The following is a 23,319-nucleotide window of genomic DNA, read 5'->3' on the forward strand; positions in this document are numbered from 1 at the left end:
ATAAAGTTTAAATGGCAAGATCCTGAGTCTAGAGGTTCTATTGCATCCGTTGTAGAGGAAAACTGTATTAGTCCTCACCTTGGTAGATAAAAGTAGTAGTGGATGGCAATGTGTCTTTAAGTATTGCTTTAGTGTGTGCAATCATTATATTCTGAGTAAACAAAATAAAGCCTAAACCAGTAATACATGTGCTTGGTACTCTAAAAGCACCAATTTCACACGATCGATAATGAAGTCCAGTTAAGTGAGTCAGAATAAAGATTGCTTTCATTTAAATAAGCAAAATGTTCTAAAAGCATGCCTCTATCACATCACACTGGGTTCCCAAAAATCCAGAGTTCCTCAGCATCACCAAAAGAGATAGAGGAAAGGGGAGTGAAAGCAATTATGAAATACAAGAGATGAGAAGTTATTAGCAATTAATACAAATAGGAAACTAGGAATTGCAGGAAACAGCAGGACTCCCCCTCCCCAAAATACAAACACCCTAACAAAATACCCCCCTAGCTCTCTGAAAACTTGATAAACAAGACAAGGTATATCATCTACCAGTATCAGGTATATCAGGGCTACCAAGATGATTAGGGGACTGGAACGTCTCTCGTATGAAGAAAGACTGAGGGAATTGGGTCTCTTTAGTCTGGAAAAAAGATGAATGAGGGGGGACCTGATCAATGCTTATAAATACTTAAAGGGTGGGTGCCAGGAGGATGGGGCCAGGCTCTTTTCGGTGGTGCCCGGTGACAGAACAAGAGGTACAAGGGCACAAACTTGAGTATAGGAAGCTCCACCTAAACATGAGGAGGAACTTCTTTACTTTGAGGGTGGCAGAGCACTGGAACAGGCTGCCCGGGGAGGTGGTGGAGTCTCCATCTCTGGAGACATTCAAAACCCACCTGGATGCGTTCCTGTGCAACCTGCTCTAAGGTGTCCCTGCTCTGGCGGGGGGGTTGGACTAGATGATCTCCAGAGGTCCCTTCCGACCCTATGATTCTGTGATTCTATCTGTCTAGAAGAGACAGTGTTTGTGTCTTAACTTGGGGAACAAAGGCAGTTTTAGCAGTGATGCTGATCCATCATAGAATGGAAGAATTTGAATGGCAGTGTGTTGTGTAATTTTTGTTCCATATTTAATGAGAATAGGCAGGAATGATAAATGTGCTCATACCCTAGAGGGATAATGAAATAACGCTCCAGTCTTGACAGTAACTGTGGATGAGGTTAAACAGCTGTAAAAATAGACATTCTAAAATCATGCAGGAGTTTAAAAAGAACTGGCCAAGAAATCTTCTGGGCTCCTATTATATATCAACAGTAACCTGAAACCTGAGCAAGATGGTGTGTGTCCCTGGGGGTGGGTGGCATGGGGAAGACTAAACAGGACAAAGTAGGTACTGCCTGTTGATCCTGGGTAGAATAATGAGATAGTAAGTGAGGGGGTTTGGTCAGTCAAGAATTTAAAAGTTATGATTGAAGCAAATTAATGTGTATTTACAGAAAGTTATAATGGTTGCATCACACTTAGCATTTTTGGTTACTTTCTTTGACTAAAAGAAGGTAGAAGTCCTGGTATAATTACATAGATCCTTGAAAAACATTTGACTTCAACGTATAGTGCCTTCGAACATTAAAATTTTACAGAATTACCAGAGCACACATTAAATAGTTGAAAATAACTTTCAGGGTAATTATAAATAGCTTTTTTTGTGGCTATTTCAAAGATGAATAATTCCCTTTAGGCCACTTTATCAATGACTTGCAGAGAAGAAATAAAATGCATATTGATGAGACTTGTAGCCAATGAAGACTTAAGGTATTATAAATAGCCAGGAGGATGGGTTGTTATTCCCTTTTTGGAGAGTGAGCTCTCAAACAATATTCATATTAGTGTGGACAAGTGTGAAATTATATACGCAGCTTACTTTTGTTTCTAGTTTTAAGTGACAAACCTCTCTCCAGGGAAGCCAGATTCCTGGGAAAAGCTTAAGGAGTCATTGTGGGTAAATGGCAAAATATGGGCCCTCGTGTAGTCTAAAGAAAAGTGGCCAAAAGAACTGATGTGATCCTTAGTTATGCTTGCAGGAATATTGAGCAGAAGTAGAGAGACTGTATTACGCCTCTGCTTAGTCCTGCTTCAGAATAGAGTGCTCTTTCCTGGTGTCCATAGCAACAGGTTGAAAATTTAGAAACGGTTCAGTGAAAAGTCCTAAAAGATAAAGGAGAAAAATTCAGTCGTAATGAAAAACATACTGACTGCAATTTCTTACTTTATCAAGAAGAAGGCCGAAGGAGTAAATTGCTTGCACTAAATACATGCATGCGTTGGGTATGGCATATACTGGTATAAAGAGAACCAGTAACTGGGCGTTAAACCTGGAGGAATTCAGATGAGCAGTTAAAGTGTAAATTAACAGGGTAACAACTCTGTAACCAGCTAAAAAGCTTTATGGTGGTTTCTCAGGTGCTGGAAATATTCAAATCAAAATTAAATGTGTTTCTAAAAGATACGTGCTGAAGTTCCTGTTACTAGAATTGAAGCAAGAATTAATTCAGGGAATTATTATAACTTGTATTATTCATAAGGTCAGACTAGACAATCAAAATAATTTCTTTATGATTTTAAAAAAAGCTCTGTAAATGAGTTTATGAATTATTAAAGTATAGTCTTTGTGGTACTATGCTAGAACGTAATATGAAAACTTACTAATAGAGCATGTACTGGCTCGCTTCTTTAGTGCTGTTTAATTGCAGGGAAGGTGTGCATTACGTAGGCCGGATACCCTGAGATGAGGTCTTACCTTTGTGAAATTGCTCTGAATCTGCTGTTGATTTTTAGTGGCCACAGAATTTCATGTTTTCATACTTCACGGAGTTCAGGGAATTGAGCTGATCTGATGAAGTCCTGTGCAGTTTGAGTCCTAGTTGCCTGAAAAGAGTTTCTTTTCTGAGTAATGCTATGGTAGTTGAAATCAGCCAAGGAGCTGCAGCAAAGAGCTGTGTAATTCAGCTGGGAAGAGACCTGTTGGTTTCTAATGTGTAGTTCTGTACAGAAGATTGTGCTGTTTGTCTCCTGCTCATCTTTAGTTAGACAGTGTGTCTTTGTATGCTATGAAATTATTATTTGTTTGGGCTCTTTGAAGTACTGGGTTATGAAAGTTTAAAGGGAAGTAGAATAAGGCAGTAATTAGCATAGAACTTTATTATATTTCACTTGTCCTTTGTCTTGTGAACAGTCAGTATACAGTGGGCCTAACATAGGGAAATAAATGAGTGAGAACTTTCATAAGTATTAATTATTATATAAATTATTTTCTGTTCTGGCAATCATACGCAGCTGCATAACCTTGGCAGAGTGATTTTAAAGCAACTCCTACCTCGTTTTTTTGCATCTGCAAAAAGATGACATTAGTGTTTTTCTCCCTGTGGCTTGCAATTCTTTGGCACCGTACACGCCAAATCTTTTTAAAATATCAGTTCACGCTAACTTTTCTTGCAAAAGCACTGCCAGACTATTTATAAATACACTATGCTTTGAAGCTATGGTAACTGTACTGTTTTCTTCCAGTTGGCTCCGCAGTATGTGTTAGTGGCCAGGGAGCTTGTCCTACTATTAAACACTGTAACATCAGCGACTGTGAAAATGTTGGACTTTATATTACAGACCATGCACAGGTATTTTTTGATATCGATTTCTTTACTTTGATAAGATCGTCTTATTGTTCTTGATTCCCATCTTAACTTACATTTTTATTTCCTAGGGAATATATGAGGACAATGAGATCTCCAATAATGCATTAGCAGGGATTTGGGTTAAAAACCATGGAAATCCCATTATCAGACGGAACCACATTCACCATGGACGTGATGTTGGCGTTTTCACTTTTGACCACGGCATGGTAATGTATATGTTTTATTTTGAAGAAAAAACTGTAGATGTTGTGTAGCTAAAGTCTTCAAATATTGCCCGTCATTGAAGAAAGGTTTAAAACAACATGCTTATATATGTCAACAGATATTTTAAAATATGCCTACTGTTCTTCTCTTGCCTTTCAGTGGGCAACTTCACTTTAGCAACTATTTTAGCTTAAAGAGGTTTAAGCAAGCGTTTTGCAGTTGATTGGCAGCCTGTTACATTGAATTATGTTACAGTGACAAAATACCTCTTGAAATAGGATGTAAATGGAAGGCTTACATTTACAGGATCACTTCATTCTTTTTCCTTTGGAACAGAACAAAAAATAAGGTGCTGGAAGACTTAAAAATGAAATAAAATGCTCTGTGGAGACTTAATCGGTTTTAGCACAATATTCTGCATGTCTTCCAAACACTGCCAAATCATTGTTTTTCCTGCTTGAATGACAAAGTCCCAATCGCCCCAACTCAGCTGGCAAAATGAGTGGTTTTCTTCTAGTCACTTTTAAAATGGCAGATCTTTAAGGATGCTTTCCACAGAGTGCAAGAGCTCTCGATGCCCAGGTGTAAGAAATCAGGAAAGGAAGTCAAGAGGCCAGAATGGCTGAGTTGAGACCTGCTGGTCAAACTAAAGGACAAGAAGGAAATGCACAGGTAGTGGAAGCAGGAACAGGTATCCTGGGACGAATATAGGGACGCTGCCCGGTTGTGTAGGAATGGGGTCAGGAAGGCCAAGGCGTGGCTGGAGCTGAACTTGGCAAGGGACACAAAGAATAATAGGGGCTACTACAGGTATTTCAGCCAGAAAAAAATGGTCAAAGAAAGCATACCCCCCCTAATGAACAAGGCTGACAAACTGGTGACATGGATGAGGAGAAGGCTGAGGCACTCAACAGTGTGTTTGCCTCAGTCTTCACCAGCAACCTGTCTTCCCACACCTCTCGAGTGGATGGTCTGCAAGACGGGGACTGGGTGAGCAAAGTTCCTCCCACTGTAAGAGAAGATCAGGTTCGTGACCACCTGAGGAACCTGAACATACAGAAGTCTATGGGACCTGACGGGACGCATCGCAGAGTCTTGAGAGTGTTGGCTGATGTAGTTGCCAAACCCCTTTCCATGATATTTGAAGAGTCACAGCAGTCAGGTGAAGTCCCTGGTGACTGGAAAAAGGGAAACATTGCACCCATTTTTAAAAAGGGTAGAAAGGAGGACCGTGGGAACTACTGAGCTGTCAGCCTCACCTCTGTGCCTGGGAAGATCATGGAACAGATCTTCCTAGAAACTATGCTAAGGCACATGGAGGACAGGCAAGTGATTAGAGACAGCCAGCATGGCTTCACCAAGGACAAGTTCTGCCTGACCAACCTGGTGGCCTTCTATGATGGAGTGACTACATCAGTGAGCAAGGGAAGAGCTACGGATGTCATCTATCTGGACTTCTGTAAGGCCTTTGACACGGTCCCCCACAACATCCTTCACTAAATTAGAGAGACATGGTTTTGATGGGTGGACTGTTAGGTGGATGAGGAAGTGGCTAGGTGGTTGCATTCAGAGGGTAGTGGTCAACAGCTCAATTTCCAGATGGAGACTGGTGACAAGTGGTGTTGCTCAGGGGTCCATTTTGGGACCAGTACAGTTTAATGTTGTCTTCAATGACATAGACAGTGGGATTGAGTGCACCCTCAGCAAGTTTGTGGATGACACCGAGCTGCGTGGTGCAGTTATCCCATCCCTCAGGTGTGTCACTGTCCAGAGGGACCTGGACAAGCTCAAGAAGTAGGCCTGTATGAACCTCATGAGTTTCAACAAGGCCAAGTGCAGAGTCCTGCACCTGGGTCGCGGCAATCCCTGGTATCAATAGAGGTTGGGGGATGAAGGGATTCGGAGCAGTCCTGCAGAGAAGGACTTGGTACTGGTGCATGAAAAGCTGGACATGAGCCAGTAACATACGCTCTCAGCCCAGAAGGCCAGCCGTATCCTTGGCCGCATCAAAAGAAGCGTGGCCAGCAGGGCAAGGGAGGGGATTCTGCGCATCTACTCTGCTTTTGTGAAACCCCACCTGGAGTACTGTGTCCAGCTCTGAAGTCCTCAGGACAGGAAACACATGGACCTGTTAGAGCAGGTCTAGAGGAGGGCCACAAAAATGATCAGAGGGCTGGAGCCACCTCTCCTATGAAGAAAGACTGAGAGAGTTGGGGTTGTTCAGCCTGAAGAAGAGAAGGCTCTGGGGAGACCTTATTCTAGCTTTTCAGTGCTTAAAGGGGCCTTACAAGAAAAATGGGGACAAACTTTTGAGCAGGGCCTGTTGTAATAGGACAAGGGATAATGGTTTTAGACTAGATAGAAGGAGGAAATTTTTTATTATGACACTGGCACAGGTTGCCCAGAGAGGTGGTAGTTGCCCCATCCCTGGAAACATTCAAGGTCAGGTTGGACAGGGCTCTGAGCAACCTAATCTAATTGAGTATGTCGCTGCTTATTGCAGGTGGGTTGCACTAAATGACCTTTAAAAGTCCCTTCCAACTCAGACTGTTCTATGAAAATTACACACACAGAAGTATAAAATGTGATCGGAGTATGGTGAACTAAATGTCAAACTATATAAGGGATGCTGAAGTTAATACTGCTCGCTGTTAGATAAAGTGTAATGTTCAAAATCAAGGTGATCTCAGATTCCTTCTTGCCTTTACAAGGATACCGCAGAATTATTATCTTGCTGTAGGTGTTGGTTACTGCAGGATGTGGAATGCCTACAACTTTGGTGATAAAGAATAATAAACTGTCTAGTCAGTTGCTTTGGAGGTTGCATTTTTAAAGGTGCTGTAGATAAATAGGAATCTTTCTCTGGTGCTGTGCTGCTGCTGTAATGAAAACCTCACTGTAACAGACTTGATTTCAGAACGCTCCTGAAGAATGAGATCAGCCAAACCAGTGCATGTTTCACATATTCTGGGATAGTAGTGCATATTCCCCTCCATACATTTTGTTCCTAGCCTTACTACCTGACACACTTCTTGCCTAGCTATGGTTAAATATATGCTAGATCTCTTCTTTGGCAAGACTGTAATTAGACCTGGTGTGTTATATCCACGGATGTTCTTCATAAGTAAATGCCTTTTGTCATGAAAGTAGTAGTTTTGCTGGTAGATATTTAGTCCCTGAGAAAGATAAATAACACTTGTAAAAATGTAAGCATTAGACACTAATGACTTTGACTAGCTGAGAAAGAGGAGTCTCAAGTCACACTTTTGCAGACATAGCTTGGGTGTAGACTGGACCTCTGTTTCTCGTTCCAGTTTTCTCACTTTACCTTCTGACCTTTGGATGCGCTGTTCCTTCCATATCCCTCATGTATTTCATCTTGCTGTCACCACCACTCCCTCCTCCCCAGTTTAGTATGTTCAGAGATCTAACAACAGTAGACATTCATTTTTAGCTTAGACTCATTCGATGCTTGCTCCAAGGAAACTACAGTCGACCATTTTTGAAGTAATCTTATTCCTAAATAAAATGTTTATTAATTCAGGTACTAAATTGCTTTAGCTTTCCTACTGAACTTCTATATGAGGATTTTCCCCAACACATAACACCGTGTAGGACTCTTGACTAGGTCTCAGATGCCTATTGAATAAAACAATCGCTCGTAGTAAGACATTTCTTCGGGGAAATAAATTTCCATAGTTTTGATGAATGGTTAACGCAATTATATAATGCAATTGTAGCTAATACATAACGCAGCAAGCTTTCAGGAAAAAAAAATATGTATTTTTATCATGCGTAAGAGGAAGAAGAGAAGGAGCTGGTTTTTGAAGATCAGTACTCTGATCCCTGACTGGGTGGTTTTAGGCTTACTAAACTGTGGATCTTTTTTCCCTTTGTTAGGATATCTTTCTTCCCTTGTAAGTACTTGTTCTATTGCTTTAGTTTGAACCCAAATCTGGTCAGGTTCTTGGTGAGTGTTGGCAGTCTGGAAATAGTATTAACAGAAAATCCACTGTGGATAGAAACCAGTGAGGCCTTTCTCCTTTCCACCCAAGTTGCTGGGGAGGTAGGGAAGAGGAGCAATGCAGTACTAGTTGTAGCTGCTTGATTTGTGGTTTCCTGGTCTCAGTGGAAGGTAAACAGGGCACGGAGTGCTGTTATTTTTGCTGCTGGTGTAAAATCTTCTTGCCAGTGGAAGGTCAAATGTGGTGGGATTCTGCTCTGTTAGGTGCCTCTTCTCCACTCTCTTAGTTGCATCCTAAGGAACATATTTGTTCTGTGTTGGGCAAAATTATACCAGCCCAGAGGAATGCCATTCTAGCAGTCTTGTGACAGATTTCTTTACAGCATTTTATATTCTCTAGAAATGTAGTTGTTTGGCCATTTTGCAAACTTGCAGACTTAATATAAAACAAAGACATAACATCTTATCTCATTGTTTGGACACTGCCACTGCCTCATTTAAGCTGTATTAACATATTGTATAAGCACTTCTAATCAGCTTCAGTAAGTACCTATATCCATACATCCCTCTAAGACTTAAACAGGCTCAGAAACATGTAACAAAGTGATTTCAGCTACAGAAAAGCTGGTAAAGGAGAGTGCTTCAATAACTCCTGGAGGGGTTATGCCTTTATGTAGCCTTGAGGGTTAACTGGGAAGTTTGGCTAGGAGCTACTTCTTTTTTAAGTACTGAAATATAAATATTAAATATATGAGTATTGAAATATTAAAAAAAAAAAAAAGCCAGACTGAATTCACTTGATTCATTTGAAATAAAAATGTATTTGATCTGTTTTCTAACTGGTGGAATGCCTGTTCCAATGCTGTGATCAGTGTGGTATCACAAGCAAAATGGAATAGAAATAAATTTTTCTTTTTTGTTTAAAGGAAACACTAGCACATTAAAGAGAACATGTGAATAAGATTTATCTCAGCTGTAAATATTATTGAAATCTTTCTTACTCATAAACTCCTTTGAACGATTTCCCCTCCTTCCATTTCAAAGTCTGCTTTTGTCAGCATTCTCTGTTCTGTATGATGCTAGTGATAGAGTTGATGTAATGACATTATTGGCAATATTTGCATACTTTTCAAGTGACATGGTATCTTTCAGGTACAAATCCTACATACCTAAACAAATTAATGGATTTTCTCTGTTTACTTGTCTTGCTTCCCTTCTATTATTTTTGGGTGTGTATTTTATTTTTTTTTTATTGCTTGTCACTGTGAAGTGGGAGAAGTACATTCCAGTGCTGAATTCCTACCCTACACGTTCTTTTCCCGTGGGTTTCTATGCTCAAGTGCTGGCTCTGAAAGGTTCAAGAGTGCTTTGTTTTTCAGTTTCATGCTCTCAGACTGTTCTTTGTGTTTTGATACTTGTAGAAACTTAACCTCTTATTTTTAAACTAGCAATATTCTGATGTTTGCCTTAGTGCTTGTGCCAAATGTTTAACAAGCAGGCATTAAAAATGCAGCGTGGCATTGGCAGCCCTTGGTACCTTATGCTGACCTCTCCTGCCAGTCGCCTGAGACGAGTTGCCAGACGTTTGTCATAAATTGTATTTAGTAGTTGTATGCAGACAACAGAGAACTTCCAATTTACTGTAAGAATAAGCGCAATTTTGTAGTTTAAAGCTGAGATCTAGGCATAAAAGTTCTCATTTTCATTTCTCCCAAATGGGAAACGTAGCACTGTTGCTTTTTTTTTTTTTTTCTTTTTGATGAAAGAAAAGTATAGTAGCGTGTGTCTAAGTTGGGTGGTTGTGACTAGTTGACAGCTCAGTCTTTTAAATACTTTAAAATTATCTGGTTTGTGGTATGTATATAAAGTCCAAAAAATATAAATTAAGCTTATGCCAGTTTCTATACAGACTACATAAAAAATTAGTTGGCCTTTTCCTGCAATAGCAGATTTTTCCTATGCACTAAAAATAAAGTGTTTGTTTTGCATCTTGAATGTGGATTTCTTTATGCCACATTTGGATTTTTATAAAATCCACTAACTCTCAAATAAAGACCATTTCAGGCTTTGGAAGGCAAACTTTTATAAATGTAGTTTTTATGCTGTCAGTCACACTTACTATTCTATGTAATTAATTTGATACAGAATCAGATACTTTTTAGCAGTTATTTCTTTCTGTCTGGGTCTCATGGTTTTCTTCCTTAACCTGTTGGGAATACAAGTGTCAATAAATATTTAGGAAGTGTTAAAGCTTGCAGAATTATCTTCTTTTTTCTCCCTTTTTTAAATACCTTTGTTGTCCAAATAATAACATGAAATCCCTCTGTTTCTGTAATGTTGTGATCTTTGAGACAAAGAAAGAAACACCCTTTTAGAACTACATGAGGAAAAAATTCCTCTGAGAAGAAAAGTAGTGAACAAAGTCCCATCAGTTAAAAGTTTTAACCCTTGTGCATTTCAAAGCAGTATTAGTTAGACTACATAAAATGCAGAAAGCAAAAAAAAAAAAGCCCCCAAGTTCAATTATTGAGTGAGTCTTGATGTAAAAATTCTTCTGAGCTTGTCCAGCTGTGCAGGAACTCTCCTTTGTCACCACATCAGCTTCTTCTGTATACTAAGGAGTGTGTGGAAACATCAACATTACCATTACTGTGGTGTTGTCTGTTAGTGATTTTTTTATTTATTTTTTTTTCTTTCTCTCTGTTCAGATCTTACCAGGCTGCAGCGGTGTGTTCTTGCCCACACTTCTGTCACTGTAGCTGTCACCTTGTGCCCACAGCTAATGCTTTGCCTGGTATTTTAAATAAATGAGGTGTACAGAGCTACTTTTTAATATTTAGTATTTTTCAAGCAGAAGGCTACTGCTAGGGTATTTTGAGTCTCCTTACACTTGTTTTTTTTGTGTAAGGTTGTAATAGTTTTCCACATGCATCTCTTAGACCTTCCTTATTAATCACAGGGGTTTCTTTTTCTTACTAAGCAATTCTGGCACTGCCAAGTGCTGCGTCCTCCAGGTTCTTCCACTGCTAGTTGATGCATTATAACCAGAAACCATCATAAACACAAGTAAAATACCCAGCGCACTTGCGAATCATTCTTAGAAGGAGGTGGAGGCAATATAACACTTGTGATCCCTCTGTGCAGACGAGTATTTGACCTTCCTGACCTTAATAGTCGCCTGGCAGAGCCTCCATAGAGGATCTGGGCTCGAGCTGCCCGACAGCTGGACGGAGCTGAAGAGCTGCAGGTTGGGCCGCCCATGTGTGCTGTTAGACAGAAGTGGTAAGAAAGGGAACAGGCTGTTTCCAATGGTGTTACTGGTTATACCTGGAGCTGGCAGTAAGCTTTGGGTTTGCAAACAGTGTTAGTGAGCCCTATGGATAGTAGGTTATTTAACTCCATACTTAGAAACACTATTTCCTTGTTATTTCCTTGTTAACAAAATACTTGTTAACCTTCCAAGAGGAAAATGTTGTCTGAATCCATATGTGATTTCTTGGGAACCAGAAGTTCATCCCTTAATAAAATAAAATAATAAAAAAAAGTGCAGGGCAAGGGGGAAGATGTCTTTCGGAGGATATAGTTTTAAGGCTCAACAATGCCTTTTGAAGGGGAGAGGCTGTGGTGCCTAGAAAAGATGCCAGGGATTGCCTGGGGGTGTCTTTAAAGACTGAGATAAGTTTAGCCCTTCTCAGTACAGCCTGAATTTGGGCCAAAGAAGTTGTTGGTTTCAACAGAGAATGACATAGGAAATAGGCAGTCTGGGAATGAGGTGGTTGCTCAGGACTGCGGAGTAGCACATGTTTCTGACAAACAGCAATTCTGTTGGTTTAACTGAATTTAGTTTTATAATTATGCACACAGGTGGGGTTCAGACATGGTTTCGACAAGTGGAAAAATACATCGCGTTTAACTGCATCAGCTCCAAGTCAACAGTTCAGCTTAAGCTCACCCTGCTTGAGGTGGACTGGACTTTTTGATGCAGTTTCTCTTTATGAATATCAAATGTTATAGGATTTCACCTAGCAGAAAGCCTTGACTTTCTGAGCCAGCAGCCAGCCTTATAAAGGAATCTGAGATATAGTTCTACTTTTTTTTTTTTTCTTCTCCCCCTTTTGAAGAGCACTTCTTTCACAGAATCTTACAACAAATTCTCAGTTTCTTCTGAATCAGCGGTCCTACTTTTTTCGAGAAGGTAGAAGAGCAATCATTCTGAAGGCTCCATTTTTTTGCTTTTTGAAGAAATGACACTTGTACTCTGCTGTCAAATGATGTTATGGTATTCTAGGACATAGTGGGCAGAGTACAATTAATCTTACAGGTACCTCTTCTGTTCCTCTCTGAACTTGCATATTATGTAGATACACTGGGACACAAGGAGAAGTGAAGGAGCCTTCTCCTTCACTTCATTTCCAAGCGCAGTACATGGTACTATTTTCAAGAAGTAAAAGTATTTGTACCAAAATTTCCTTACTGTTAAATAACAGTATTTGCTGAAGGTCATGAAGATATTGCTGACCACATGATAAAGATTCTGCTTGTTTGCAACTTCTAGATGGCATTTGAAATGGCTGTGATGAAGTATATCTGAAATACCTCTTTTCCTGCATCATGTGTTGCTGTAGTCACAATATATTTGGCACTCAAAGGGAAGATAATGTGTGAAGCAACTAAAAAGATACCAGATCATGGATAGTAATATTTTAATTGAAATTATGTATTCCATTAAGAGAGTTAAGCTTTACTTTATACCAATTTGTCATCTTTCTTAAGTTTCTCTGAAGGCTTCGTTTTAAGTGAAGGGGGGGGGGGGGGGGGGGGGGGGAAGTGTTTCCTTTTGGGATAAGAAGTCCCAAAGACTGCCTGTTGGCGTGAAAGGTGTATTTCTGAGATTTCCTTTAGATTCGCCTGTCTATTAGTGTGTAGCTTCCTTGAAAACTCTGAAAACATCTTGACTCACTCTGAAGAAATCTAATCCTAAGTCCTTGGAAAAAAATATATTCTGAATATTTACAGAAAGTAGGATTTTTCCATTTGACTTATTTGTCATCCAGAGGGGCCTGGGGAGCCAAGCTGTGCACGCTGACGGTACTTTTTTGGAGAATATTTAATCGATGCAGTGCTTTTTCTGGCTGCAGCCCTCAAAGTAGGGAGAAGTGCATGCTGTCTTGATTTCCTCATTGAACTGTATGTATTTCTGCTTTTTGCAATCAAAATATGTTTGATGAAGTGCCTTAGCAATTCACAGCACATAAGTAATACAGCAGTGAAACAGAGTGCTTTCTACCAAGGTTGGCAGTAACTTTGAGTAATTTCCGTGTGGTAGGTAGTAGAAACTCCGGGGCTGAGGTGCGCGTGGTAGTAGGCGATGCGAGTACAGACACTGGAGTCCAGGTACACTGAGCAGTAGGAGGAATTGTGGGGTTTTTGTAGTTCGCAAGTAAAACAAGTCTCACAATTAATAAGACCAAGTAGCTAACTTAGGTGACTACAGGAAAAACAGTATTTGGACGAGGTGCCTGTGAGGGTGGTAAAGATCAGCAAAAGTCAGGCCCCTTTCCTTTTGGGTCGGATGTTTTACCTATATACGTATTATCAGTTCATCGAACGGTTAATCTTTTGCATGATGAGCACTGGTACTGCTAAAACTTTAGCTGGAGTCATATAGTTTGTTTATACTATAGGTGGCTTTGCAGAGCACAGAGACACAGATATCAGAAAAGAAAGAACTAAAATTGGCTCACGTTATCTTTCAGCCGTGTGTTGTTGTATGTAAGGGGCAGTGCAGTTTTGGTTGGTTGTCAGCAGCAGAGTACTGCTCTGAATGTCATGTGCTCTGTTTTTTAGTCTTGCCCTCTGTAGCTGCCTGCTGGAGATAGTCTGGGTTAGAGCTTTCAAGAGCTCATATCCAAGCCATCCGCAAATTAAAACACATCGCTTGGTGATTGTCTGCCATCTCTAGTAAGAGATGCTTCCTCTTTTTCGGCTGTTTAGTCTCTGTTCTTTTAGTTAGGCAAAACGTCCATATAATATCATTATTCACCTCGAAGAATAGGTTGAATTTTATTATCAGAACTGTCAGAAAAATGCTCTGAGAGGACTGACACAGTTACTTTGCATGGCCCTGGAATGAACTAGAATCGGAGAAATCATTGGGCTGAAAACAACCATTTTGCCAGATGAACGTTCAGATGGACCAGTTCACCGTGCTGCTACACGAGTGCTTGTAGCAGAAGGAACATGCCTGAGATGGCTTTGGGGAATGCCTTTTTTTTGCCTCTTTTTTTTTTTTTTCATAGCTATGCTGCTTATAAAACATTTCTTTAAATACAGTTTTGTTGTAGGCCTACTACTATTGCAGTATCTAAATGGAAATGTACACCATTTTAAGGGGGGGGGGAGTTTGCCAGTTGGCCACTCAGACCAATCCAACCCTGGAACAATTACTCATCTCCCACATCCAGATGTATTTATTCTGACCAGTTATTTAAAAAAAAAAACAACTTTGGACACTTCTTCCAAATATATTTATTCTTACCAAAAATATATGGTTCTGGGTCTGAAAATAGGTATGTAGTCTTCTCTTCAGCACTGTCCTTTTTATATTGGACCTGTGGGCTTGATGGCCTTTGAAAGCAGTCTGATCCCTAAGAGCTGCTAAGGAAACCTGATAGCCAGTTCTCTTCAAGGTGCTACATCCAGAGTTGCCATTTTTTTGTGGTATTCTATGGGTAGTAATAAATAGCAATGCAAACACAGTGTCTTTGAAACAGTATTTTATTGGGGTGGTGGTGACAAGATAGTAGCAGTAGCTGTTTTAATTAGCTATATAACTACTTACATATTGTCCATTTTGGTACTGTTTCCTTTTAAATGAGGATTGTATATAGAAGGGAGGGAGGGAGGGTAGGGGATAACCTTCATTTTAAAAAGGACTTTTACAGGAAACTGCATGTTTTGTGTCTTAAGGGTTATTTTGAAAGCTGCAACATACATAGAAACAGGATAGCAGGTTTTGAAGTGAAAGCATATGCCAATCCTACGGTAGTGCGGTGTGAAATCCATCACGGCCAGACTGGAGGAATCTATGTTCATGAAAAAGGAAGAGGACAATTCATAGAGAACAAAATCTATGCAAACAATTTTGCAGGTGTTTGGATTACCTCAAACAGTGACCCAACAATAAGGTATCATTTTCCTCATTGATATTTTACTACTTAAAAGATTTGATGGAGATGGGAAAAGTGCGATTTTATTTCATTTATTTATAATGAACTGTAAATACTCCTGTATATGTAAAAATGAAATTTATGTGTGCGATTGAACTGCATTTTTAGTTTGCGTATGTACTTGGAAATACATATTTCTCAAATGACAGAACCTAAATTATCTATTTTAAATCTGAATATTGTATAGCCCTATATACTGCATACACTGTACAACACTGTACATGTATTATCCACATTACAAAATGATTATACTTTTGTTTCTTAGGGGAAATGCAATTTTTAATGGGAATCAAGGTGGTGTTTATATCTTTGGTGATGGAAGAGGCCTTATTGAAGGAAATGACATTTATGGTAAGCTAATTTGCTTATTCCATCTTGAATTCTGAGAAAAATTAGTATGTAAGTTGTATTAAATAACATTTTTGTTAACAGGTAATGCATTAGCAGGAATACAGATTCGAACAAACAGCTGTCCCATAGTTCGACACAACAAGATTCATGATGGTCAACATGGTGGAATTTATGTGGTAAGTATTACCCACAAACAGGCATACAAACTTCTTTTCTGTTCATATAAATGTTGGAAAATGGTACTCTATGTAAAATGTTTGACTGTACTTGCAGTGACTGAATTTCTTACATTATAAACTAAGCTAATTGTAATAGACTGAAGCTGGTGCTGATATTTAAAAGATGAAGGCTCTTATGAATGTCACTAAATTATTTCTATTACAGACTAAAAAATTTAAAATGGGATAAATGACAGAATTTCACCATTTCTTGGCTAAAAGCTTTTTAAAGGTTTAGTTTTCATAGTAGTTTGTCATTATTTAAAAAAAAAAAAAAGAGAAATCTGTTCAGCTTTTTTGAAGTATGATATGTTTAACACTAACCTCAGAAATATTTTTTTTTTTTTTTTTTTTTGCCTTCAGGATGATATACATTGCAATTGCTGTACGGTCGTGTATTGTAAAAGTGAGGAATAAAGCACAATTTCCAGCGTGTGCAAGGGCTCTGCTAATTGAACTGAAAGAGCTGTCAGGTTCCCTTAAGCAATATCAGATTTTGAGAAACATTTGCATATCTTTCTGCCAAAGTCGCCTAAGGTTCAGCTAATGCTGCAAGTGTGCAGCTTCATCGGTTGATTCTTTAAATCTAACCAGAACAGTTTACCCTGACCAAGAATACTATTGCTTTAATTTAAGCACAAACAGGTGGTAAAGATAGTTACCTTAAGAGACACACCAATTTTTTTGTCACTCTGGTGGACAGGGTTGGGTGTAGGTTTAAGTGCCGGGTGCCATAGCGTTCAGCTGATTGCACGGCACTGGGGAGGTGGTACCTCTTCTACCAACAGCTAGCAGAGATTTCCAAATACTACTGCAGAGCCTTGAAATGTAATGACTTACATGCAGAGTGGTCTTTGTTTCATGGCAAACATTCAAAATCGTGATGTACTTTACTTTAAAAAAAAAAAAAAAGTCAAAGTATGTACTCAAATAGAAAAGAATTACTTTGCTCTACAGTAAAGAAGCCATGTTGAAGAGGGATGGGTACAGCCAGAAGAACAGTATTGGCAGTTAGCAGGTTTTCTCAACTCTTCAATTGTCTTGTATTTAGCATGAAAAAGGACAAGGTGTGATCGAAGAAAACGAAGTTTACAGCAATACTTTGGCTGGAGTCTGGGTGACAACAGGGAGCACTCCAGTCTTGAGGAGGAACAGAATACACAGTGGGAAGCAAGTGAGTTTTGCTCTGTGGTTACAAGGGGGCCACAGAGAAGAAAGTTCTTCTGTGTTTTTATGTTTCATTGGTTCGGAACTAATAATTTAATTCTCGGTGTGTTAGGTTGGAGTTTATTTTTATGACAATGGACATGGCGTGTTAGAAGACAATGACATCTATAATCACATGTACTCAGGGGTTCAGATAAGGTAAAACATATTCTGTTTTTATGTCAAAACGCACTTAGCTTGTTTTGTGCTCTTTTGTGCCCTTTTAACTGTTCTTGACATTTTGTTTCTAAAATAACTTTTTTTTTAAATCCAGTATGTCTGAATATCCTCTGCTTCAACTTCTAAGAAAGTTATTACTAATACAGCCTGGATATTGACTAGAATGTATGGCCCTTGAAGTCCATAAAGCTAAAACATGTTTGCATGTTGGGAAATAACCATATTTTATTAAGATTTTTTTAAGCAGCGAGTTCTATGGGGCACTTCTGTCGACGTGTTTTAAATGTTTGGCCTTGGGAGATAGTAAACCATTTTAAATGACTTCTTTGCTTACATTTCTCTCTAGAACTGGAAGCAACCCCAAAATTAGACGCAACAAGATCTGGGGTGGTCAGAATGGTGGTATTCTTGTCTATAATTCTGGTAGGTTTGTCTTTCACGTTTATCCAGAATTGTTTATGTACTGCAATATTATCTCTCCACATTTATTATCCTTTTGGATTTTATTTTTTTCCACACTTCCTTCAATTTTAGGGCTTGGATTTATAGAAGACAATGAAATTTTTGATAATGCAATGGCTGGTGTATGGATTAAAACAGACAGTAATCCTACACTAAGAAGAAATAAAATCCATGATGGAAGAGATGGAGGCATCTGTATATTTAATGGGGGAAGAGGTAGGGTTTTTTCCCTTACTAGCATATACTGAATATTCTGGATAAGAGTTTAATTTCAGATTAAGCGGTGTCCTTTTAAAGTGCTCTTTAGAAACCTAGCCCTTGTCTTCTGAAGTAATAAAATAGTTATAACGAACATCCACTGATGCTTTTTAGCCTTAATTACATCAGTAATACTGAAATCTGTGGGAGGCAGAGAGGTAATTAATCTCATCCAAGACGACTGTTAGATTGCTGCTTAGGACAGTCCTTTTATCCCATCTGCTTTTGTAAGCTTTGCCATTTGACTGAAAGACAGTATTGAATTCAAGTCATGTAGCCAAAAATCATGCATTTGAACAGTTCGGGTTCTGCCAGTGTCAAAGATACAGGGGAAAAACAAGATCTTTAAGGAATCTCTTGTATACTTGTAAGTTTAGAAGTGGTCCTCCTCTGAAATCCCCGAACTGTTGTGTGTCCTGATAGTAGCTTCTGATGTTTTGTAGATAATCACTTGCTGTAAATGAGCTTCATTTTTAAGTTAAACATTCTACAGTAATCCTGTCCTGCAGTAACAAAAATGCAAGTTAAGCTTTGCTTTGGCAGGCTGCTCGTTTTAGAAGATGGGAACAGAAAGTTGTTAGAAAAATTGAAGAAAAACTTGGAAAGTGAAAAGAGTTAGTGTTTCCTCAAAAATGAAACGGAGTTTTCTGTAATGGTGCATACAATCCCAAATTCTATTCCGTACACTGAAAAAAACACACATATGATTACACACTGAGCATGACTTGAAACTTGTGTCACTAACTTCAGTGCTGTTGGTGGGTATTCCCCAGATGAATTAGCAGGATGGTGATACACGAGATCTTTTGAAAATATTTCAGAGTGGTTACAGGTAAGGAAATGTTAACAAGCTGAAATGTCACGTTGTTTGGTCTGTCATAGGTCTTCTGGAAGAGAATGATATCTTCAGGAATGCTCAAGCCGGTGTTCTTATCAGCACCAATAGCCACCCCGTGCTAAGGAAAAATCGAATATTCGATGGATTTGCTGCGGGTTTGTGCTGTTTAAATCGAATTTTGAAGTCTTAGTCACAAAACTAACTCTGAGTTTCTTTACCCCACGGTATTTAGACATTTTAACAGAGATTGGGATATCCTTCAGTGCAATCTAGAAGTCATTTGAGAATTGTAGCCAGAATATCTTTACAGTGGTCTCTGGAATTACTAGCCTGTTGAGAAGCAACATATATGCTGCCTTCTCTTTTTTCTGTGAAATAATACTTTATTTTATTTTAGAAGTAATTGATAACGTTGTTTAGGACATACATAGAGTTGATCTGCTGGATGCTGGTTTGAATATTTAAATACTGCTTTAAAACCTAGGAAACAGAGCAAATACACATTTTAAAGATATTTGAATTGCATCTCAAGTTCAACTTTCTCATTCCACAAACTTGAAAAATTACTAAAATGAGCATTTCTTACTCGAAAAGAGATGAAGAATGTTTGGCGGTGATTTTTGTGCAGTTTTACTGTTTAATGATGGCAGTTCCATACCTCTTGCATTCCGTTCCATTTCAACTAAAATTGCATTCTTGAGTTTTCTCCCATCTTTCTTTCAGAAGAAGCAAGTTTTCTGAGAAGAGCCTCTAAAGGTGTTGGTTCAGTGTGGTGGGGGGGAAGGATAGGTTGCTGTCAAGAGCAGTCCCGGACAAATGACTTGGAAGACACGGGTTACTGATAAAAGCTAAGATTTAAATAAACAAATTGTAGGTGCCCATCTTGAGAACTTTTTAAAAAAGATATTTTTAAAAGGGTAAGGTATGTGCACAAGAACTTTCAAATATATGTGACGGTGACAGCTTTAAGCACACAAAAATCATATCCCCCTTGAAAATAGATGATCATAGTACCATTTTATTATCCAATAAACTAGTAGTGTATTGTTACTACCAGAAACCGTGCATGCCAGCGGTAGCTCTCTGAAAGAATTCAACAGAAGTATTTGAACCTGTTTTATAGCAAATTACAGTGCAATTTCTAGCTATGTCATTTTCCTTTTTTCCCATGATTTTACAATGGTTTAAAAAAACATGAACTACAGATCATGAGAGAGGTAAAAACGCACTATGTCTAAGGATTTAACTTTCCCACTTTCTTTTCTCTTCTTTGTTCCCCTGACCCAATAAAGGTATTGAAATAACAAATCACGCAACTGCAACATTAGAAGGCAATCAGATTTTCAACAACCGCTTTGGAGGTTTATTTCTAGCATCTGGTGTCAATGTCACGATGAAAGGTGAGCTTCTGCCCTCGTTGGCTGTGTGTGTTCACTTTGCATTTTTTTTTAATTTGGTGCCGTGTTTTGGGCTTATTGTACCGTTTCTTCCGTTTTTTGGCTTAGACTTGGTACCACCTTAAGCTGAGTTGTAACAGGGTTTCAGCTGAAGGCAATAACCCAAGCTAAACTGTCTTAGATTTTTAGACAGCTAGACACTTTCGAGGGTAATTTAAGGTTTTCCTATCATATTAAAACTCTGTTATTAGCTCTTTTGTCTCAAAATTGTTTCCAAACTGGTTACTGGTGTTTGGCCTATCTCAAATTCTAATTCTAAGTTAGTATAATGGAAAGTCTTTTGTCACATATCTGAAAACAAATGTCCAGGAAAGAAACGTGCCTCTCACTTGGCTGTTAGGATCTAAAAGCATGAATATTCACAATCCCGAATCACTTTTTTCAGAAAATAGGCACAGTTTACATACATAAAATTCCTATGTACAGTGAGGAGGTGTGCGTGAGACAAGATCCTCTTGGAGGAGATTAGAGCGATGGTTTGAATGCCAGTCAGCTCCAGGAGGTTACTCTAGGAGAAGAAGATTCAGTTTTGCAGAATTTTTACCTGCTTGGCTTTACTTGCTTGCCTTTTCCTTTATATTCTTTACACCACTTAAAAGACGGGCTCTGGCTCCCTGCATCACACAGCTCCTGGGCTTACTGACTGCATCAGTCAGCGCTGCGATGCTATCAGGAGCAGGCAAAACTAGTTTGAGGTGCACTTTGGGACTTGACTGAAGATCCAGTAGCTGAGTAACATAGAGGGTTATCAAATCTGCTGTGCCTTGAGACAAATCTTTTAAATGCTGGAGGTGGTCAGACCTAATTCCCACTTCCGTTGTGTTGGAGAGCGCCTTATTCTTAAACTCCCCTGGGGGAAACACCGTGCTTTTCTGCTTTCTAAGGGAGGTGTAAAAGTCCTCATGGTAGATGAGAAGCTTTCAAACATTTGGTTTTCAGACTTCTCAACAGAAAATACAAGCCTGATAGGAAGGCTTGTTTTCCTAACCGTTTATTCACAAACCAGTTGACGAATAGGATTTAAATGAAGGCTTATTAGGTACTTTATGCACAGTGTGTGCAGAGAGGAACAGTCTGTCTGGTCAGAGGAGTGCACTGCACTGTCCGGGCATCTGCCTTGTCATCAGCCATTGACAATTTGATATGCTTAAATGACAAAACTAAAATGCAGGCATAGAACTAACTGTTCCTAACGGGTTTAGCCCTTAAAAAGGAAGGGGGGGGGAGGGGGGGGGGGGCAGGGCACAGGGGGTTGGCTCTGCTTTAACACTTCAAGAAAAAAAAGTCATTGACCCAGGTGTGATTGTGATTAGTTCTTGGCTTTTTTTTTTCCTCCCCAACAGACAACAAAATAATGAACAATCAAGACGCCATAGAAAAAGCTGTCAGTAGAGGCCAGTGTTTATATAAGATATCAAGTTACACCAGCTATCCGATGCATGACTTCTACAGGTAACAGCTTCTTTTCTGTCACTTACAGTAACACTTTTAAATAAACACAATTTCTCTTCTAGCAAGACCCCTAAAACAGTTGCCATATGTCTGTTCACACAAACGTGTGCTCTTCCTCAACTTCAACGGAAAAGGATTAACCAAGTTCCCATTGTCTTGACTGACTGTGGGCTTGAAGAAAATGTTTTGTTACTGTGACCCTGAGCCTAAGTACAGCAGAGCTGCTTTTTTCGAAACAGGCAACCACAAGTATGCCACGACATCCAAGTTCACATAGAATCCTAAGTTTTAGTTTTGCACACATCCTTCCTTTGGTGCTGTTCTGCCCCCACACCCTCCCCCGAGCGCTTCGCTCAGCTCATGAGTTTTTGATTCATGCCTAACGCGATGCATTTTACTTCAGATGTCACACCTGTAACACCACAGACCGCAATGCCATATGCGTGAACTGCATTAAGAAGTGCCATCAAGGACATGACGTAGAATTCATTAGACATGATAGGTATGTTTTGAAAGTGTATGTTGAGCAAACTCTGACAACGCAAGTAAAGCAGAAACTAAAGAGCTCTCTTTCTTTGTAGGTTTTTCTGTGACTGTGGTGCTGGAACACTGTCTAATCCCTGTACGCTTGCTGGAGAGCCTACACACGATACAGATACACTATATGACTCTGCTCCACCTATAGAATCTAATACATTGCAGCACAACTGAATTCCTTTCCGAAAGAAAGTCCTGCCATTCTAATATCATAACTATTAACTATTAAAACTTTTTTTTTGGAGGAAGTTATACTTGCCCATTTCTGCAGAAAGAGACTGTATTAAAGCGGATGTGTGAGGTGTTGACACTATGGAGCTCAACCTACCAAAAAAGAAAGTGGCAATATGTTGACTCAGGATAACAGAACTGGGCGTTTTAGCATTACTGTGTAAACAAAGACTTTGAAGGGACAGAAGTGAAGAAAAATAAGCTGCAATTTTGTACAGATACCAACTTCTGAAAGCTGGTGTTTTTACAAGTAGCATTGAAACGCAGTCCAATTTGCAGTAGTACTATTCTGTAGACAAGCAGCATTCTTTGTTGCTGCCTTTATGGACATGGGTACCAATTGCTTTTGTAACATGGTAAAAAATGTGAGCTAGCACTTCTGCATTTCTTTTGATTTTTTAACATTTATTCAGATTGAGAAATATGATTTTAATGCTTTAATCTCATGTAGTTTGTTTCTAATTTCAAGCAAAAAAATCTTATTGTACTTGAATGTGTCCTGTTTTGTTAGCACACCTAGACTTGCTGTAACTGTACTCATGTCCCAGTATGTACGTTCTTTCTATGAAAGAGAAAACACTAATCTTAAATTATATCCAGCAATTTTTCTGGTGTCCTCTGAAGTTAGAATAATCTCCTTCCCTGCCCCAGCAATAGTCTGTACTCAAACCACCCTAACAAAAGAGCGAGTGTTTTAATGAGACTTCCTAGACTATAATGCACTATAAAACAAAGTACCCATGTAACTAAGTTTTGTGAATGAAATTTTACTATGTTTTAAAGTACACGGTAGAAAGTCTCCTCAAAACAGTCTTGTACTTTACTCTGTTCATAGTTTTTTTTGAACAGTCTGGACATTACTTACATAACCTGCTGGAAATCACAGCAATTTCCTGCTCTAATGAAGCTGAGACAAGTATATATACAGCCCTATACAGTTTCATAGCTTTTTTCCATTTATGTGTATTGGTGACAGTGGGTAATCAACAGCCTGAAAGTGTATGCATGTACCATAACATCTAGACTTAATATATTGTGGAGT

General features: G+C 39.0%; 1 protein-coding gene across 1 annotated transcript in view; it reads left to right on the plus strand.

The window, feature by feature from the left end:
- The window catches only part of FBXO11 (F-box protein 11), a gene marked incomplete at its 5' end in the record, with an annotated part of 81,301 nt that extends 58,017 nt beyond the window's left edge, over window positions 1-23,284 (plus strand). The window contains 14 exons of the mRNA XM_082481202.1: window positions 3,566-3,672; window positions 3,759-3,896; window positions 14,828-15,045; window positions 15,353-15,438; window positions 15,520-15,614; window positions 16,708-16,830; window positions 16,936-17,021; window positions 17,389-17,465; window positions 17,577-17,720; window positions 18,645-18,755; window positions 19,893-20,000; window positions 21,401-21,509; window positions 21,913-22,011; window positions 22,091-23,284. Coding sequence (XP_082337328.1) covers window positions 3,566-3,672; window positions 3,759-3,896; window positions 14,828-15,045; window positions 15,353-15,438; window positions 15,520-15,614; window positions 16,708-16,830; window positions 16,936-17,021; window positions 17,389-17,465; window positions 17,577-17,720; window positions 18,645-18,755; window positions 19,893-20,000; window positions 21,401-21,509; window positions 21,913-22,011; window positions 22,091-22,220 — 1,631 coding nt within the window. The 3' untranslated portion in view covers window positions 22,221-23,284. The remainder of the gene's footprint in view (window positions 1-3,565; window positions 3,673-3,758; window positions 3,897-14,827; window positions 15,046-15,352; window positions 15,439-15,519; window positions 15,615-16,707; window positions 16,831-16,935; window positions 17,022-17,388; window positions 17,466-17,576; window positions 17,721-18,644; window positions 18,756-19,892; window positions 20,001-21,400; window positions 21,510-21,912; window positions 22,012-22,090) is intronic.
- Window positions 23,285-23,319: the final 35 nt, after the last annotated feature.

The sequence above is a fragment of the Vanellus vanellus genome (assembly GCF_965231255.1).
Source record: "Vanellus vanellus genome assembly, chromosome: 3".
Lineage (NCBI taxonomy): Eukaryota > Metazoa > Chordata > Aves > Charadriiformes > Charadriidae > Vanellus > Vanellus vanellus.